Source organism: Tenebrio molitor, chromosome 1 (assembly GCF_963966145.1).
Source record: "Tenebrio molitor chromosome 1, icTenMoli1.1, whole genome shotgun sequence".
NCBI classification, from domain to species: Eukaryota; Metazoa; Arthropoda; class Insecta; order Coleoptera; family Tenebrionidae; genus Tenebrio; species Tenebrio molitor.
Genome location: NC_091046.1, coordinates 33,732,785 through 33,746,042, shown reverse-complemented (window position 1 = coordinate 33,746,042; position 13,258 = coordinate 33,732,785). Strand labels below are relative to the sequence as shown.

General features: G+C 32.8%; 2 protein-coding genes across 3 annotated transcripts in view; one reads left to right on the top strand and one right to left on the bottom strand.

Annotated features, from left to right (window-relative positions):
- Positions 1-13,258, top strand: part of LOC138126044 (uncharacterized) — a 68,573-nt gene that overhangs the window by 3,755 nt on the left and 51,560 nt on the right. For both annotated transcript variants that reach the window (XM_069041734.1, XM_069041729.1), the window contains exons 2-3: positions 1,262-1,909; positions 4,008-4,269. In XM_069041734.1, the coding sequence (XP_068897835.1) occupies positions 1,262-1,909; positions 4,008-4,269 (910 nt within the window). The remainder of the gene's footprint in view (positions 1-1,261; positions 1,910-4,007; positions 4,270-13,258) is intronic.
- On the bottom strand, positions 10,792-12,428 carry Galt (Galactose-1-phosphate uridylyltransferase). Its single transcript, XM_069045608.1, has 2 exons — positions 12,275-12,428; positions 10,792-12,096 (listed from the first exon to the last, which is right to left on the bottom strand). The coding sequence occupies exons 1-2, from the start codon at positions 12,291-12,293 to the stop codon at positions 11,066-11,068; spliced, it is 1,050 nt and encodes a 349-aa protein (XP_068901709.1). The 5' UTR covers positions 12,294-12,428; the 3' UTR covers positions 10,792-11,065.

Here is a 13,258-nt window from a genome sequence, read left to right as displayed (position 1 = left end):
TATTTAATTTTTTATGTTATCGGTGAAGTTTACTTATACTTCTTTCAACATGAGTTAGTGTTGATGCGGAAAACTTCCTCTCGTATTTTTTCCACTCCGATGCTTTAAGTATTAGCGACTCTCGACTTCTGAGACTCCACTAAGGTTTTGTGTGTTTTTTTGTGAAACATTATAAAGCTTTTGTGCTCTTCATCACATTTGCTTGACGTTTTAATACATTTTTGGTTAGGATTGGTGTATGTATCGTCACATTTTAAAACAAATTATGGTAGCTGTGTACATTGTGCATGGTACGATATCGCGTTTTCTTTTATTTTGGCCGGATGTATTTTACGATAGTGGTCGACTGAATTCAAGTAGAACAGTGTACACATGTATAGCTGAAATAGATACACTTGAGTTTTTATTACAGCGTTATCGCTAACGTCAAAAATTAATCAACATATTTAATGCCGGTGTCCATTTACTGATCTGTATTTAGGTAAATACATATTAATAAGATCTTTACCTTTAAGTATGTATGTATATGTATATCGTACTAATTAAAATGGATTTAGTAATATAAAGCATTAAAAAAATTGTAAAGGTTGGCTTAGAATATTAATAATTAAAAAAAAAAATAATTTTTTTTTATTGTCTAAGTACTGTTTCCAGTGCGTCTTAAAAATTTTGCACAAAACAAAACAGTGTTTTGTTTCATGGATCTTATCCGAAACCCCGAGATGTGAATAAAAATTAGTTAAGTGAAAGGCCCAAGTTGAATTAAAATTTTCTGCAGGTTTCATATTACTTGAGTAGTAAAAGTTTCGATTTTTAATTTAAACGAATGAAGAAAGATATCAAAGTACCCCTGGAAGTAACTAAAGCGTAAATGAAAAAACCAATACCTATATGTATGTATTAAACTAAATTACTGCGGGTGTAACGTGGTCGATGAAAGTCTGCTTATTATTCCGTATTGTATCCTTTCGCATACAGTTAGAACTTACATTTCTTAGCAAACTTAATATGAAAACAGTGTTCATTGTGTTGCAAATTGTATTCAGTTGGAAAGCAGAAATGTCAAATCTAGAAAAATCGGAAAACTAATATTTACACTGAAATGAAATTATTACGATTAGTTTTGTATCAATTTGATCTGAGTACGTGTAGAGGGGAAATTAGATTTATTCTGGAAGTGTCGAAGCTCGAACCTTAATTTATTTTCATTACCACAAGAATGCGCCAGCGGAGATAGTTTCTAATTAATTTTCATTTACAGGTTTGAAATTCGATTTGTCTTCTCAAGAACAACGACATCGCTTAGAAAACGGTGATGAGGTTCCATTTTATGGCGAAAATGATCGACGATGGCCTTGGAAAAATCTGCAAATCGACGAGTGGGACAATGGGAAGAAGGAAGAAGATTTTGATTTAGAGCTTCCAGAACAATTTCGAAATATTGCCGAGTTTTTACAAAGAAATCGGAATCAACTGAAAAACGACTACGATCTTCCCATTTATTACAATCCTCGGTCGAGTTACGACGACGCCTACGAAGAATATAGAAGCAGTGAAAAAAATCGCAAGTTCGATCGATTTAATTTTAAATATCCTCCTAGTAGTCAGATATTAGATGACGTTCGACCCTATCCACGTGAAGATGATTTTAGTTTTGGTGACGACGACGTAGAAGAAAGAGAAACGAAGAGTCCACAACAACATGGAAGACACGTACACGAAGCTGAAAGGCCGAATGAAAAGCATTTGCATTCGAGCCATGTAGCACAAGATGTTGGCGAAAACAAAAACAGTGAAGAGGCGTCAGGAAAAGGGGCGTTGGAAGACGCCAAACTGGTGGATGATCCAAGTCAATTTGCATATCCTCCTTCAGACTCCAGATTTTTTCAAGATGTTGAAAACGATAATGGTAAAAATATGCCAATTTGAATCAATTAATTAATTAGTTAGTTAGATAATGCCTAGATGCGTCAGAAATATCAAATGATTGAGATAAATATATTGATTATTTATAACCTTGTTATCTAACAATAATCAGTTATTTACAATATACAGTGCGTTCATAAAGTTCGGAATAAATTCGATAAAACTGTAAGTATTAATTTCTGAGAAAAATTGTAGAAGAGGTCAACTTTGTTTTTAAAAAGTGCATATTCTTCAGTACCTTACTTATGTTGACAGCTTTTTATCCCCTAATTATGACGTCGTCAATAATTTTTAAATGACAAACCCCACTTTTTTCTTCTTTTTCTGATAGGCCTTCGTACTAGCTAAACGATGAATGAAAAAAATTGATACCTTACATAATAATTTTTTTGAGAAAATGACAAATTTTACTTCAAAAATTTATTTCATTTCATTTATTTCAGCGCGAATTCTCTGCCGCAAATCTTCTAACTTGTTTGGTGTATTATAAACCTTCGATTTTAACTAAACCCATACAAAAAAAATGTTTAACTTAAGAATTAAATTAAATTTTTTAAATAAAAATTGTCATAAGGTACCAATTTTTTTCACTCATCGTTTAGCTTAGGTAGCACGAAGCTTTATCAGAAAGAGAAGAAAAAAGTGAAGGTCGTCATTTTAAAAAATTATTGATTACGTCATAGTTAGGAGATGAAAGGCTGTCAACATAAGTAAAGTACTGAAGAATAGGTATGCACTTTTTAAAAACAAGGGTGACCTTTGGAGAATTTTTCTTAGAAATTAATTCTTACGGTTTTATGGAATTTATTCCGAACTTTACGAACGCACTGTATATGTTTAAGTACATATACAGTGTGGAAACTACTTATGGAATAAATTCAGTAAAATCAAAATTAATGACATTTGTTGAAAACGCTGAAACTGGTTAATTTTTATTTCTCATAATGTTTATTCTAAGTTGCTTGAGTTGACGTCATCCATTTTTAAGCTACAACGTCACACTCATGTTTTTTTAAATGACAACCCCCACTTTTTGCTAAAAAATGGATGACGTCATGAACACTTGAAGCAACTTAAAATACGCATTATGAGAAATAAAAATTGACCTGTTTCAGCGTTTTCCAACAAATGTGATTAGTTTTGAAATTACTGAATTTATTCCATAAGTAGTTTCCACACTGTAGTTTATTTAACGTTGCGAGGCTGGCGGCATATCCAAAATTTGTGTGGGTTTTCAACGCCAACTGCGATGGGACAATCATCAAGTAATGGACATATACAGATGTCCCCAGAAGAAAGACGAGTCCATGGCTTCCTTATTTATAGGAGGATTTTAATGATCTAATACACCAAATTAAATGGTTGTAAATAGGCTATAAAATGGCCTAGTAAACTCATGCATAGCCCCAAGGGCTTCAAAGCTAAACTGTCCAATTTTTTTTTTTCAAATGCGAACACATCCTTTTTTAAAGCAATTCTGATAGAGATTTTTATTCTGAAAACAACAATGTTGTAATACAGGTTATACTTGTATAACCTCACAAAAAAAAACACTAACTTTTGAAACAAATGACGAGCACCTAGCGACAAATTATCAAAAATGTATTGCGTTACAATGTAATAACTAATAACCGAATTAAGTTAGCTGGAAAAACAAATGACAAATAATAACATATGGAATTGCGCAGAGATGCCGCCAATGTTTAGCGGAAAATCTATGGCGGAAAATGGAGTATAGACAGTTGTTTACATTTTTCTTTTTGTATTTTTGGTAAGTAAATGTACACCTGTGATACATAGTTCTTTTCGGAATAAAAATCTCTATCAGAATTATTTAAAAAAAGGATGTGTTCGCATTTGAAAAATTTTGACAGTTTAGTCTTGAAGCCCTTAGGGCTATATGGGAATTTATTAGGCCCCTTGGTAGCCTATCCACAACCATTTAATTTGGTGTATAAATAATTACAATCCACCGATAAATAAGGGAGTTATGGACTCGTCTTCTTTTTTGGGGACATCCCGTATCATACATTTTTAAATATACCTTAAAGCTTATATTTTAAATTACATTATTATTTTAGGTAAACAGAAGGGACGGTCAAACCTGGACAAGTTAAAGGACAATAAAATACGTTTGAGTCACAGAAGTGGTGAAGCTTTTTCTGAAGAAAATGATCAGGTGGAGGAAGGAGAATACCGTAATAATGATCAGGTAGAAGTAGTTGCTGTTCAGCCTCAACTAGCAAACAATGAATCGACTGGTCTGTACATCATCGCTGTTGTGGCTGGAATTAGTGCTGCTGCCACGGTTGGACTCATCGCAGTTGGAATTGGATGGTACAAGTAAGTAGCAGTAAATAAAAACTATGTTGTCAAATGAAAAATAGTCATTGTTTTTTACCATATCTCGGCAAATGTTGGCACAAGGCCTTAAATTTCATTTTAAAATAAATTGCTTTCATGAGTTTCCAAAATCAAATGCAAGTTAAAGATTTAAACGTAAACTTATCCGGAGTAATTGAGAATTAGTTATTTATAAAACTTAAGTAGAATTTTTTTTAGTATCAGCTTGTAGTATGTTTTATTAATTACATTTTTTATGTGTTAATATTGAAATTAATGGGTTTTTAGTCCATTCGTTTTAGCACACGTATTTTATAAAGCTTCATTGTTTTGGTTTTTAGGAAAACAAATTAAAATAACAGTCAACCCATTTTCCTTAAAACTAAACGCGAGTTATCTCTGTGATAAAAAAGTAATTACAATAGAAAACATTATGTCAAGGTTGTATAAATTTAAGACAGAAAGCCAAAGTGTAATAATAATAATAAATATGATTATATATTATTGTTATTTTTTAATTGTATTTAATAGTATAAGAAAGGAAAAATTATATCGAAGGTAAAATAACCACACCAAATTTTTTTATCGGATAAATTTTTCAATTTTACAAAAACCTTTTGCTTTGACAATTTTACGAGTTGAATTTGGGCATTTTTATTCTGGTTAGACCCGGGAACTTCAGCTCGAGGGTTTAACCTTTGAATAAAAATGTTCAAATTCAACGAGTAAAATTATCTAAAGGAAAAATGTTTGAGTGAAAATTGGGAAATTTATCAGATTTAAAAAATTAGGTCGCGTTATTCTTGGCAAGATTAATTCCAGAATACAAATTTTAACGTTAATTATTTATTTATAATATTTATAGTTATTCAAAACATAATTATTAAAAACAATTTGAGAATCTGACAGTAGTAACATGAAATTTTATCCGCTTTTGACAGAAGACAGACTAGGAGGATGCTTTATCCGAGATAAACATTTTTGATTGGATGAAAGCAAGCACTCTGATTGTTTGAACACGCACGTTTGATGTATGTGGGAATTAATCATATTAAAAATCCCAACTAATTATTAAAAATGTGCTGAGAAATAATTACAACCTATTCATATCAAAGAAAAGTCTAAAATGGTAACATTAAAGTCTGCCTTCTTGCATGTATGGTTGATAAAATCATGATGTATATAACAGAAGAAATAACAATGAGATAACATTTGACTAATAAATAACAGTTTAGTACGCAAATGCAAATGGTAATTTTGTAGATAAAATATTGATAAGTAAATGGTTTAGCTTTAATATATTTTAAAGCCTTATCTGAATCAGGACTTTTTCTCTAATGGAAAAATTGTTTAAGGCTACACTGAGCAGTTGCCTGCATTTGTTTGTGTATATCAATTTAGAACTTAAATAATAAATAATAGCCAGATCGCAAAGTTATCATAACCAAATACTAACTTTAACAAACTCAGTCCAGTTAATTTACTCTTAAATAGGAACAAGCTAAGACCATATGCAAAAATGATGATAAGTTATGTTTCGTTGAAAAAAAAATTCCCTAGTCCAAAACTTTTATTGCATTGTAATTGGTAAGCTATACAGAAGTCTATTTAAATTATCGAATTAAATCAATCCTATAAACAAGCTATTTTCAAGATATTTTTGCAAGATGGGAGACCCTCCCAAAATCTATTAAAAAAAAGTTATTCTAATTAAAAATTTGTTGGATTTCCTAAATATTAGACTTTGATCTATTCTATCAAATAGTGAAGTCTTTGGACGGATTTTTTTTTTCAGTGGAAATTGTAACATCTATTATCACTTTCTGTTCAAAATCTCTGGTTTCTAAACATCTAAACGCTGTTCAAAAATAAAAAAACCATTGTGGTGCAAATGACTTATCTGTCACTTCATAAGTACCTAATAGGAAATGTCATGAAAAATGTGTGTTATTTGCATCACAATGGTTTTTTGATTTTTGAACAGCGTTTAACAAGTATCGATGACGGGTGATTTTATGCTTACCTCCAATAATACTCTATTTACTGGACAGCTTTTCACTGTAAGATAACTGACTATGAATATAAATTTAGATAGTAGATATAAGTATTATCAAGTTGTTGAGAAATATTTTGTTACATTGTTTTGAACTACCTGTCTCTTCATCAATTCCAAATTTCCTCAAGTTTCTGGTCTCTGGAGTTGACCACCAAAGAGTTCAATTTCATTGAAATTGTTTAAATTAGTATGTTTTCAATGCTAATTTTTATTATTTGTGCGTATGCCCAGAAAAATTTGTTAATAGCAGGTCTGAAAAAATGTTATGAAGATATTCAAAAATCATCACTTGACTTTAATTCCGTCAGTTTCATAAAAAACTGAGGTACACCCTTTCGGTAATTAAGGTAAATTAGGATTTTTAAACAATTTCAAATTTTATCTGAAACTATTTATCAGGGAATACAGTACCAAGCGTTTTACAAGCGAACCTGTTGCCTGTTGGACGAGGAAGTGACTTCAGGGAGGGCGGAAAAAACGACTGTTACTTGAAGTCTATTTAAAAAAAAAGATTAGATCGTAAAATTCAATAGTATAAAAAAAGTGACTTTCGTTTTCGTTCTCCTTTAATTTATATTTTGTCAATAATATAGTATTTTTTCCGTATTAATTTGTTACCGTATGGCCCTTAAACTTACTCGTACATCATTCCTCAGTCTAGTTACTATCGGATGTTCATTTAAATTTCCGGTCAAAGTTGGCGTTGAAGGGTCGATTGTGAAATGTGAACGCACTACGGATTACGGGTCAGGTGTTTAAATCTTACGTTTTTACACGAGTGGTGCGTTTGCAATGGACTCTCCAACGCCAATTTTGACCGGAAATTTAAATGAACACCCGACATAATAGATTTTTTTGTTCGACACTGTGAGAATTTAATAATTTTCTCCTGCGTCAACGGATTTTGATAAATGTTACAACTTGTCAAAATGAAACGCCAAGAAGCGATTTGGAGCCTTTAAAGGGCTCGTTGAACAAACAAACGTTGTATTCAACTTGTTTGTGTGTAAATTGGGGTCTTTTTGGCACTCGGGGGGCCTTAAACTGGTCGATTAACTCGCGTTTTAAACTGGCCCACTCATGCCAAAATAAGCCCAATTTACACTCGAACTCGTTAAATAAACTACTATTTGAAGTTCGCGTAACTGTGACATTTTAAAAGTTGTGACGAGTGACGACACTGATTTGTCAAAAATTGGCACTGGCATTAACATAATCATAAATCATCATACATTTTTAAATTTTCATAGATTTTTTCAAAAGTCAATGTTCCAGTTTTCGAGGATCGCAATTGTCATATCACATTTTACTTCTACCCCTTTTTGGCGGTTATGTTGGATTCGTCTACTTGTTATTCTGCATTATTTATGACGTGGTCCTGTATATTCACCAATGACGTGACATAAACTGCTAGAAAATATGGATTTTAAATAGACATGATATTACCATTAATTATTTATTTATATTGTCGAATGAAAACTTTATAAGTGAGGAGTTCTTTATGTATGTATTTCTTTTTTAAGGAAACTTCTTACTCTAATTGGCTTGAAGACGAGGTTTCATTATTAATATAGATATATTATGTAACACATGCTATGTATGTACTTAATTAATATTTAATATTTTTATTGATGAATGACAAATTAACATTTATGCAAAACGAAAAAAAAAACATTTTTAGAAAGATTTATGTCCGGTTTCTGGAACGGCGTAATAACTAACTGGCCGGTTAAATCAAGGGTTGCTATAGAAACGCTAGAACGTAACCAATCACATTACATGATTTTTGTACACTGAACTCCAAAATTAACGCATCACTTTGATTTTTTTAATTAAAAAAGCAAGTTTTGAAATATTTAAAAAAATATGTCAACAACAATAACAGCTGAACCATGGGAAATATACAAAAATTCGAAAAGGTAACATCACGAGTAAAAATGAGAAATCAAAAAAACCATCGACATTTAAAGATTATTTTCCTGAAATCTTGTCTTGTCCCCTCTAGTGTTAATTGTAGCTCAATAACGTAGTGGCATGTTAAAAATGAGGTTTCTGTTATGATTTTAGCCTATATTTTGCCAAATATCCAGAAGTGCTCTTGTTAGCTGACTGAAGTCATTTGGACGTCCTTACATTGCCTGTAACAGTTTTTCCATATTATCCCATAAGTGTTCGATTGAGTTGAGGTCAGGGTTACGTGCTGGCCACTTCATAACTGATATTTCAATAGTCCTAAATTAGTCGGAAATTACCATTGCAATATGTGACTATCTATTATCGTGCATATAAATGAAGTCTTGCCCTCCTAATGGGGCATAAGGTACAACAACAGGTTCCAAGATGTTCGTGCTTTATCGATGTGCATTCAAATTGCGTCTAACTAAAACCACCAGCTCTGTAGGTACGTCTAAAGATATTCCTATCCACACCATTATTGACCCTCCCCCAAAACTCTCTTTAGTAACGAAATGACACTGCGCATATCACTCACTAGGTCGTCTATACACTATTACCTGTCCGTCAGACTTGTATAGACAGAACCTGGATTCATCGAAGGCCAAAACTCTGCGCCAATCTTGTTCGACCCAATTGACATGTTCTAATGCAAAGTTTAAACGGGCCCTCCGAAGAGCTGCAGTTAACTTGGATCCAGTGGCTGGTCTTCTCGGATGTATCTGATCCTCCTTTAGTCATTTTCTAACAGTATTTTCACCCAGGCGGAGTGCATATTGTCTAACATGCGATCTTGAAGTCGGAGAGCAGTGAGAAACCCTTCCCTAATGCTTATTAACCATAAGTATTGGTCCTGGTGAGGTGTTGTGATCCGTTTTCGGCCTTGTTTCCGGCTCCTTGTGTGCCGTCCAGTCTCCCGATCCCTTCTTAGAACTTTAGATATGATAGATTGGTTCATACCAAAACCAAAGTGATATGCTATAGTCCTCCGACTCTCTTAATTCTGGGCTAACAAAACCACTTGCACGGACTTTTTAAATGCGAAGTTGTTCCTAACATCATCCATATTAAAAGTAAATGAAGATTGATGTCAATACTGATTAAATTTTTCAACTGTTACTAAAAAATTATTTTCGAGTAAATTTAAAAATTGAGCAAAAACGATATTTTTGCTCATTTTTGTACACAGTGGCTGGAAATTTTATTTACTCTTGTAGAATGATCTATGTTTTTCCTCTATTTTCAGTGTGTATAACAATTTTTTGCTTTAAAGTAAAACTTTTCAAAAAAACCGTAAAAATACAAGTGATGCGTTAATTTTGGAGGTCAGTGTATTTATCGGAGAGTTAACTAACTGGCCCGATAAAATTGTTTCCAGAAACCGGGACTAAAAGCAGTAAATATACGAAATCATGATGATATGTATTATTAAATAATATCAAACAAAAAGAACTTATAATAAAATAGAACATAAATAATAACATTAATTATATTGTTTTTACGTATAAAAATAAATAAAAATGCAGATATGTATTATAGTTAACGGGTGTTCGCTAATTTGTACGTAGAAGAATGTTGTATTCATGAAAAAATTTGTTTGGATAAATATTTTTTTCGACTCGTGTAAAAATGAATATTATAGAGTTAAGTTAAATAGTTTAGTAGAAAAAAAAAAGTTTTTATGTCATCTCAATTTAATAGTAATTATACACCACACCTCTACCACACAGGTAGAGAAGACATTTTTTTAAGCCGAGGTAGTTTAACCAATGAAATCAAAGAAAATCTTTCGTTGCTAGGTGACGGCTGTTTATTATTAACCACTGGTTAATAATGAAAAATTATTAACTACTAGGAGAGAAATTCTACTTCTGGGTTCAGTTCGAGAGTCAATAATGACGCCTTCTAAGACTAGTAGTGAAAAAAGTAAATTACGTAATACATTTATGGATACTTGAGAATTATACGATAACGTATATTACATAACGTAGAGATATATTACGTCAGTACTAATCAGAAATGCAGTTTCTTTAAAAGAAAATGTGTACATTGAACCTGTGAAACACTATTTGAAATAGGTACTATTTTTCTACTTTGGTACTATGGCGGACAATAAATTTAGGCCGGCTGGTCATTGGCTTGACATCAAAATGTGAAGCTGTCATTATGTTCAACTAACCCCGTTTACGATTTTTGTCATTCTTGTCATCGTGACAGTGATAATCAAAATTAAAATTGGGAAAAGAAGCGTGCACCAGAGAGAAGTGATACTACAAATTAGTTATGCTAGTGCGTCATGATCTGTAAGTTACGAAAAGGGCGAAGGAAACGCCAAACAGCTTGAAAACCTTCAGTTTGACAAACTGACACTTCAGTCATAATGACAATAAATGGTCGCTTGCATTGACTTTTTTGAAATGTCAGAAATTTACCGGCCTAAATTTATTGTCCGCCATAGTATCATAAATGTGTCTTTGTGAAACTAAAAGTTTTTAATTCGCAGTTAAATAAAATTCAGTAAGAACAGTTTATTTCCAATTAAGTTTAAAGTAAATACCTACTTTACAAAACACAGAGTGCATAATATTTTTGTTCACCAACATAATTTGGTTACTGTTATTGTCACTAGCGTTATCTTCAAAACAAGAATAAACTATGGCTCAGGTGTCAACAATTAAAAATAATTATAACATGTTATATTAATTTTTACAAATTATCAATAATAATAGTGATACATCTTGTAAGGATTTATGAAGTGTTGGATAAAGATGTGAACTTGATCTAGATTTATTTGGCTTCAGAAAATCTGGTTTCTGGCTGCTGTCTAAGAACAGAAGCTGCGAGTTCTGGCGTCAAATCTCTTTGGCATTGAGCCAGTAGTTCATATCCGACCATAAATTTCTTAACTGTTGCAGATCTAAGTAACGGTGGATAATAACATCCGTGGAAAGTCCAGTAAGGCATAGATTCCTTAAATTTATCTCCAGTCGGGGCACCATGCCAACCCATTGAATAAGGAAAATTACATTTAAATACATTGTCATATTTTGCAACTATAACTTTTAAAGCTTTAGCCAGCATTTCTTTCTGATTTTTGTCCACGTCTGTAAATCTTTGTATTTGACGTTTCGGTAGTACTAAAGTTTCGTACGGCCAAATAGCCCAATATGGTACTACGATTAACCATTCTTCATTCTCGTATACAATACGTGTTTTCTGTTCCAACTCTCGTTTAACGTAGTCTTGTAATAATGGTCTCTTATATTTTTCGTAGTATTCTTTTTGGTGTTGATCTTTTGCTTTTGGTTCGTTTGGCATAAAATTTGATGTCCATATCTGACAGTGGGGATGGGGATTTGAACAACCCATTATGATCCCCCGATTTTCAAAAATTTGAACCCACACATATTTTTTGCCCAATTCCTGTGTCTGTTTTATCCACTCGTTTATTATGGCAACCACTTCAGATAATGACATAGTCGTAAAGTATACATTGGAATGTGGATGATAGCAAATCACTCGACAAGTACCTTTCGCTGATTTTGTTTGAAATAAAGGGTCATTACTTTCAGCGGGTTCCGGACCTTCTTCTAAAAGGGCAGGGAAATCGTTAACAAAGACGTAGGTTGATTTATATTGCGGAGTTACGATTCCAGATGAACGCTGGACTCCAGGGCAGAGCGGATTGTTTGGGTCAAATGCTGGTACTGCTTCGGCCGGAGCTGGTTCAACTTGACCGCTCCAAGGTCGTAGTGCTCTATGTGGCGATACTAGTACCCATTCTCCCTTCAAAGGGTTATATCGCAAATGCTGATGCTCTGGAAACATATTTAACATTTGTATGCTTTCATTGTGATTATTTGTTGTTTCGTTACGTTTATTTTGAAAAAATGTAAAATTAAAATAGTGCAATTAACAGTTTTTGTAAATTTGTATCTAAAAAGTACTGATGGATTATCTATAAAATTTTGTATTTTTTAGGTTAGTTAAACTTACCACTTGGATTAAACGCCATGTAGTTTATTTGACTCAATGAATAAAAGTTAAATAACCTCTATCAAGATCACACGATGCTCGTGTACACTTTTATGTTCAACTGCACATGCTAAGTATTTGACATTGCCCCTCTCCTTCTAGCATTATCAATAGAAGATAAGGTTGGTGAAATTAGGACGTGATAAAGAATGTTGTTAAATAAGGTTAACTTTCTTTTAATTTTAAAAATGATATGTCATGATACGTCAAAAAATACAAGTGGAGAAATATTATCGCATTATCATATACAGGGTTATTCTAAATGATTGTAGTCGAAGCAGGCCATTCCCATGTTATGAAATTTTTGCCGCTTTCATGTGAACTGTCAATTTTTGTCGCTGTCACTGTCATTTTTTAGGTGAAAAGTGCGGTGATGAGAGTTTTATTTATTTTTTTTAATTAACGATTCAATCCAAAGATGTTGCGTTGTTTTGCAACCAATTTAAGTCCTGTGTGTGAACGGTGTGTACTCACTTATTAACATCATTTTGATGTTTTTTATGCGGAGCGGCAACTATAAATTTTACATTCAGTTTTTACGTCTACTTGGACTACAATCATTTAGAATAACCCTGTATTATACAACTAGAGGATGGAAAATTTTCGATTATACGAGACATGTTGCCCGGAAACACCACGAGATCGTAGATCGAGTGGTGCTTTAGGTAACACGTCGAGTATAATCGAGAATTTTCCATCCTCGAGTTGTATACGGGTAGACTATATCATGAATAAAAAAATAAATACACAGGTCCCCGAAACCGATTGGGTGCATTCAGTAGCAGAGCGACTTGGTGTGACGGCTAGCGCTAAAAATGTTGTAAGTTAAGGCGGCGAGCGAAAATACAAAGGTTTGTATATTCGAATATATCGTGCGTTCATTTAAATTTATCCTCAAAGTTGGCGTTGGAGAGTCGATTGAGAACGGACCACTCGTTAAACAGC